Raw genomic sequence first — 7,592 nt, 5'->3', positions numbered from 1 at the left:
GTATTAATGGATTAGAACAAAATAGTTGCTCCTTTGTTCAAAGCTGTGGACTCTAGAGAGAGCCCCACGTCCTTTAGGCCGCACCATGGAGTGTGCTCTCTGGAAAGGACAGGCACGGATTGGTCTTTGCAGCTCAATCCTGAGTGGCCTGGCTCTTCACTCCGGACACGTGTGCACACGGTGGGACTCCAGAGCTAAGGTTCATGTAACCAGCTCACAAGAATGCTCCCACCGCCCTGACCGGTTTGGCTCAGTGGATAGAGTGTCGGCCTGCGGACTGAAGGGTCCCAGGTTCGATTCCGGTCAAGGGCATGTACCTGGGTTGCGGGCACATCCCCAGTAGGGGACGTGCAGGAGGCAGCTGATCGATGTTTCTAGCTCTGTATCCCTCTCCCTTCCTCTCAGTAAAAAATCAATAAAATGTATTTTTTTAAAAATTCCCACACCTACAGGACTGACCTCAGCATGGTGGTCCAGGGAAGCTGCCCAGCCACCTCCGCATTTCAGGACTGATAGGAACTCCAAGGCCCGCTAACTGGGTCTCAAGGAGAGTCACATCTCTCTGCAAATTCCATTGTTGGGGGTGGGGAATTGTCCACATCGAAGTCTTTTGAGGGTGAATTTAATTTTTGAAGGAAACATCCCTCAAAACTAAGTCTATGGAAAGAACTCTTACCATTTCCAACAGCCTGGAGAGGCCCGGAGAGCATTATGCTGAGCAAAATCAGCCAGTCAGAGAAAGACAAGTATCACATGATCTCACTCACATGTGGAATCTAATGGACACAATAAACTGATGGATAAAATAGATCCAGAGACACAGGAGCCTGGAACAGACTGAGGAATCTCAGAAGAAAGGTGTGGGAAGATGGGTGGGCGGGAAGAGATCAACCAAAGGACTTGTACGCATTGATGCATAACCCATGGACACTGACATAGGCGGTGAAGGCCTGGGGAGAGCCTAGAAGGGGGGGAAGGTGGACATATGTAATAATTTCAACAATAAAGATCTTTAAAAAGTCTACTCAATAAGGTAAATGGTCAGGATGGACAAATTCAAAAGAAGGCAGGGCCGTAAAATGACAGCACAGGTTTGCTCCAATGATCCACGGTGGTTCTGAGAGGTGACTCCAGAAGCACCTGGAGAAACAGACGCCCTCACACTGCTGGTGTGGCCTCGGCCTCTCTGAGGGCGGAGAGACCGGGTCTTTAAAAATGCGCGTGCTCTTGGCACAGAAAGTTAGGTTCTAGGAGTTCGTCCTAAGGAAATTATTGAGATGGTCCTCGGAGATTTGACTGCTAGGAAGCTTGGTGTCATGCTAATACTTGGGAGTGGCCTGAAGCGCCAACGATAGGGAATGGGTGTTTCTGTTGCTATGGAAAGCTGCTCACTTCTCTGAAAAAGGCAGGTCACCCAACAGCAGTGGTTCTCAACCTTCTGGCCCTTTACAGTTCCTCAGGTTGTGACCCCACCATAACATTATTTTCGTGGCTACTTCATAACTGTAATGTTGCTACTGTTATGAATCATCACGTAAATATCTGATATGCAGGATGGTCTTAGGCAACCCCTGTGAAAGGGTCGTTCGACTGCCAAAGGGGTCGCGACCCACAGGTTGAGAACCACTGTCCAACATGCTCAGAGGCAATCCAGCCTTTAGTATGTCCCTGTGGAGAGGGGATGGGACAGGGGATGGGAAGGCAGACACCACGCTGTGAATGGCAGGTGGGAACTGTGACTATTTTCACTGTTTTATTTTGCTGGCCTACACATTATGATTTTTCTGTAATGGAAAACTCCATTTTTATAATAAATGGATAAAATGAAACAGCAGAGAGGGGAAGGGGCCCTGCTATCCTTAAAGAGGAATTATGATGTGCCTGTATTCGTTTTGTTAGAGTCGCCATCACAACGTACCGCACACGGAGTGGCTTCATCAACAGAAACTCATTGTCTCACAGCTCTGGAGGCTGAAAGTCCAAGGTCACCGTGTGGCAGGGTTGGTTCCTTCTGAGACTGAGAGAGTGAGAATCTCTTGCCTGCCTCCCTCCAGCTTCCGGTGGTTTATGGGCAATCCTTGGCGTCCTCGGCTTCTGCCGCACCACTCCAGTGCCCGCCTTCCTCTTCACATGGTGTTCTCGCTGTGTGTGCGTCTGTGTCCAAATTCCCGTGTTTATAGGGGCCTTGGTCATATTAGATCGGGGCCCACCCTTCCCTAGAGTGACTTCATCTTAATTGATCACATCTGCAGGGACCCTATTTCCAAACACCGCCTCGTTCTGAGGTACTGGCGGTTAGGGTTTCAACATATAAATTTGGGGCGGACACAGTTGAACCAATACCAGTGCCCCGATGAGATAGGCACACTGCTCCTACCCAGCCGAGGTTAGTGCCTACCTGCCACCACAGCCTTTGCCAGCTGCTGTGCAGTAGGAGCTTGGACCAAGGTCAGGAGTAGTGGGGTGGGGTGCCCACATCCCCGAGGACTCCAGGTTCAAAGAGATAGATAATGGTGAAAACGGGGGGGGAGGGGGAGGGGAGCTGAGCTGGCCCCTCCCTGCCCCAGGGTGCCCAGCAGGGCTGCAGACCTGCCTGGGCATTCAGCTTAGCACCTCTGAGCTGGGGAGACCAAGGCAGAGACCTGAAAGGAAGAAGAATCTAAACTAAAAGAAAAGCACATTTGGGTTGGATATAGGAGTTGTGATTTAAAAATAGAAAGAAAGACCAAGGGAGGAGGGAGAAAAAAAGATTACATACATTCCACAAATATCTGCACACAGATTATTCATAGCAGCTTCATTCATAAGCACCCAAAACTTGGAAGCAATCGAGCTGTCTCTCAATAGATGAATGGATAAGCTGTGGTACATCCACACAATGGAATATTATTCAGTGATTAAAAAGATTTGCGGTATCCAGCCAGGAAAAGACATGGAAGAACCTTAAATGCATATTACTAAGGGAAAGAAGCAAAATCCGAAATGATGTACTGTATGATTCCAACTGTATGACATTCTCGAAAAGGCAACTATAGAGACTTATAAAATCTGTGGTTGCCATGGATCTGGGGGGATAAGGAGGAGGGATAAACAGGTGGAATGTAGGAAACTGTTAGGGCAGCAAAACCATTCTGTATGGTAATGTAATGGTGAGCACATGACATTATGCATTTGTCAAAACCCATAGAATGGCCCAGGCGGTGTGGCTTGGTGGTTGAGCGTTGACCTATGAGCCAGGAGGTCATGGTTTGGTTCCCAGTCAGGGCACATGCCTGGGTTGTGGGCTCGATCCCCAGTAGGGGGTATGCAGGAGGCAGCCGATTAATGAGTCTCTCTCATTGTTGATGTTTCTCTCTATCCTCCTCCCTTCCTCTCTGAAATCAATAAAATATATATATTTAAAAAACAACACATAGAATGTACAGCACAAAGAGAGAACCCTAATGTCAACTGTGGGCTTTAGTTACTGATAATGTATCAGTATGGTCTCATCACTTGTAACAGCAGTCCTGTGCCAAGGCAGGCTGTTAGTAATGGCTGACGTTGTGTTGGGGTAGGGGAGGGGGATCCAGGAACTCTGTACTCCAGAGGTCCTCAAACTTTTTAAACAGGGGGCCAGTTCACTGTCCCTCAGACATTCCACACATGCACACTGCGGGGCCGGGACGAGCCGGCTGCTAAGCAGGACAGGCAGCGGCGGCAAAAACACCGGGCGGGCCGGATAAATGTTTTCGGCCGGCCGCATGTGGCCCGCAGGCCGTAGTTTGAGGACCCCTGCGGCCTCCTCCATTCCTCTGTAAACCCAAAACCGCTCTCAAAAAATAAAGTCTATGAACTTAAAAACCAAAAGGTATATTAGGCACAAAGAAGTGTCAAAGGGCTCATGCACTCGTCAGCTACCCAACAGGGGCCCCTGGCAGATAAAAGGCGGGGCAGTTGGGGCAGTTGCAAGAGTTAACTCTTTTTCTGAGGCCGTTGAGAAGACACAGATGACCAAAGTGTGACCCTGCAGGATGTCCGAGAGTCAGGCACCCCTGACTGCTCACACCTCTCTCAGACTCAACAAAGCCCTTCTGGTGGGGCTCAAAGGTGGGGGTGGGGGTGGGGGTGAGGGGCGGTGCGGAGGAGGGGAAGAAGAACCAAATTCTTATTCCAAGAAATAACAGTTTGGATCATGCACAAGAGTGTCAACGAGTTATGTAGATCTTATCAGCATCGCATTTTTGGTGCCTCCCAGCTATCCAGCGAGGCTCCACCAGCCTGTCAGCACCCGTCAGCGGCCCACGCATCTCGGGCCCATCAGCACCTTGGGAGGCTGTGCCACGGCCCGGCCTGCCTCCCCTGGGCCCCAGGAGGAGGGGAAATTCAGGATATGCCATCACACCATGCCCTCGGTTTGCTCGAGCGCCCTCTTCTCTCGGCTCGCATTCTGTGACTTGGTTGGGGCCCACTGTCTGTAAAATGGAACAAGACCTTTCATGCTAATTTTGGAAAGGGTACCCAGGTTTGGGAAAGTCTGATGTTCTCACATCTGAAGGAAGAGAATGTGTAGTTTCAGTAAAGCGAGGAGAAATTGTACAGTCACCCTCGAAGTATGTTATGTACATAGAGGTGTTTCTACATTTGCAGATAAAACATTGTGATTTTATAAAACTATGGACCAGGGATGAGGCCTGAGGCTTGTGGAGATTGCCCTCTCTACCTCCCCCGCCCCTTGCCAGAGACAAAGCTCTCACAGTAGATACGTTACAGCCGTTCAAATGTAATATTGCTACTCGATGCAACAAACCGTTTATTTAGACGAATGCAAATGATAGTCTTTATATGTCAGCTTTCTTTTACAATTGCCTGTTTATGACATTAAAGTCAGTGAATGGATCTCCTTGTTAGTGTGTGTGTTTGTTTTCATTTTTAGGCAGCTTTAAGTGCCTTGAAACAATTTTCTGAGCAAGGACTGGATCCAATGGAAGGGACAATGAATATTGACAAAAGCTCTCTTGAAAAGTGAGTAAACCTTCTGTCGTATTCTAACATTTATCATTTTGTCATGGTACAAGAAAATAAAACACAGATCATGATAAGGCAAAAAACTCAAGACACTAATATCTGTATCTCACAAAATTCTTCACAGTACGGGTAAATGTAAATTAAAGAGAACCCGCACATGTGGTCACATTCACTTCCTACAGTCTGACTGCAAAAGTTTTAATCTGCTAAGAGGTTATTATTTCTGCACTTTAGTGCCTTTGTTGGAAATATTCATGTGTTTTGTTGACCGTAGAGACTGGCAAAAACGACCCCAAAAATTGTGTTCACTTCACACTGTTGCGCATTTTCTGGCTGAACCGTTTTCTGAGATAAAATGTTTGACTCACATTCCTGCCAAGTTGTGGGCACAAGAGAGAGAAAAGGAAAAGAAGTTGAGAGGCGGCCCTCACCCTGGCAGCATTTGTCTTTCACATTGCTGTCCGAAACACAAGCACACGTTGCCACAAAAGCGTGGCCCCCCAAGGCGTTCAAGGCAGAATGCGAGTGAACTTAAGCTCTTATCTGAGATGGAATTTTAGGTCGCTCCAGAGACCCAATTTATAGTAAAGAAATTGAACGCAATTATATTTACATAGCGGAATCCAAACTCTTCGAGAGCAGTAGTAACAGCAGGTGAGGTTTCAGAACACACACAGGAGATAACGTTCCTAGGATGAAAAACAAAAAACAGATAACCCGGGACATAAAAACCAGATATGCTGATCCTACTGTTAAGAAAGCAACCCCCCCAAACCAGCCTTTGCTCATTCATATTTAGAAGGTGCGAGCGTGAGAAGAAAACATTTGGTACACAGACGTGGCATTTTAAGTTGTCTATAGATTGGCAACCATTTATAAGCTAATTTAATCAAAACCGTTTCCACATGATCTCATCAGGAGACTATCTGCACATAAATATTGTTGTTTCACTTTAAAATGTCACTTTGGTGGTGACCTCTGCATCCCGTGTGCCATCTGCTAATAAACATGTCTGAAGTTGTGCAACCCTGCCCCTTCAGCTCTTGTTCATGTATTAATCTTCCAGACAAGGCCCGCATCTGGGAGAGAAGGCGGACAGTAAGCAGACACACCCCGGCCCCATCGCTCAGGACTGCAAGAAATCAAAGCCCGTCATCTAACAGCTCCCAGAACCACGGCGGCCACCGCATCCTTATAAACCTGTCAGCACGCATGAGGGTGTCTGTGTTCAAGGAAATGAATGACTAATACCCTTATTTGAGTCTTATGTGAAGACAACGCTATTCTAACACACGAGATAATATACGTAGTCCTGTTTATTCAACTGGGGTGGGGGTGGGGGCGGGGGAATAAACCTTTGCGCATTTCCCTTGGAACTTGAGATCGGATCATAACTCATGTGTCCAGAGGCAGCAGACATCCGATCCTGCTACTGGGGCTTAAAATAGCAATGAGTGAACCGTGTTAGAAACAGAGGTAACGCTTCTCCATGATCGGTAGGGAAACTGGGTTTGGTTCCGTTGTTCCGATTGTTCTCTCGTGGCGCTTGTGTTCCGTTCTCTCCTCTCTCGTTTTAAATAATGCTTGACGATTCACCAGTCTCCCGATGACGTGCTGTGGAATGTGATGGTCGTTGTCTTCATATAGAGTCACGCAGTTTCTCGTTCCCTGCAGGTCTTTGTCATCTTCATCCTATATCCGTGTGAATAACTTTAAGGCGCACACACTACTCCAAGATGTATGCAAACAAATATGGTTTACATCGGGTTGGATATTTAATTAAAACTATGAAATTGCGTTAGGATCAACTAGTTCCAATAGACTCCAGGAATTTAAAAAAAACAAAAAACAGCTCACTTGTGGGTTTTGAGCTCCGTGATACTCGTAGCCACCAAGGAGGCGTCTTGCCTCGACACACCATTTCTCTGGGTTCCGCGTCCTGTGGCGGACACCGCGCCCACCCCCATTCGTGTCCTGTAGCCACTCACTGTTTGCATCGAGAGTGTTTTTAATAACTGCCTCTGGACTTGGGATGGTGAGGAGGATCCGCACCGGTGCTGTCCCCGGCGGGGAGGGGTAGCCTGAGGGGCGGCCGTCGGAGTCTAGCCAGCCTGTAGCCAGCCACGCTCGGGGCCAGCATGTCGGGATCCAGCGTGTAGCAAATGCAGTAAAAATTTGGTTGGTTTCTGTGTGAAGTGTGGTTACTGTCGTTCTTTCGTTCCCTGGCTCTCATTTCTTTAAGAATCACCCCAGCGAGACCCGTGCCAAAGGCTGCCCCCTGGCCCAGGCACCCTACTCAGCCTGGGCACCCAGGACGCCCGGTCGCCGGTCGCCGGCTGCATGTATCTGCGAAACTGCAGAACACCTCCCGGTGACTCGGCGCCCGGGCCTCACGTCACCTCATTCATTGTTCAGGCTTTCTCCGTATTGATCTGCAGGCGTTGTGAAATGAGAAAACACTCTTCCATCTAACTGCTCGGCCAGCCTGACAATAGGAATATAATTATGTAAGATTTCACAAGCAGAACCACCGCAGATCATGATCCGGCTGACTCACGGGCGACAGGAGGATAAACAAACAGCAA

At 48.2% G+C, this 7,592-nt stretch overlaps 1 protein-coding gene across 8 annotated transcripts in view; it reads left to right on the top strand.

Moving 5' to 3' along the window:
• Positions 1-7,202, top strand: part of STAU2 (staufen double-stranded RNA binding protein 2) — a 216,273-nt gene extending 209,071 nt beyond the window's left edge. For all 8 annotated transcript variants that reach the window (XM_006767327.2, XM_015566264.1, XM_015566263.1 and 5 more), the window contains 2 exons: positions 4,916-5,004; positions 6,074-7,202. In XM_006767327.2, coding sequence (XP_006767390.1) covers positions 4,916-5,004; positions 6,074-6,167 — 183 coding nt within the window. In that variant the 3' untranslated portion in view covers positions 6,168-7,202. The remainder of the gene's footprint in view (positions 1-4,915; positions 5,005-6,073) is intronic.
• Positions 7,203-7,592: the final 390 nt, after the last annotated feature.

Source organism: Myotis davidii, unplaced genomic scaffold, assembly GCF_000327345.1.
Source record: "Myotis davidii unplaced genomic scaffold, ASM32734v1 scaffold200, whole genome shotgun sequence".
Classification (NCBI taxonomy): domain Eukaryota; kingdom Metazoa; phylum Chordata; class Mammalia; order Chiroptera; family Vespertilionidae; genus Myotis; species Myotis davidii.
The sequence above is the reverse complement of the archived record's forward strand: the minus strand, read 5'-3'. Positions and strand labels throughout refer to the sequence as shown.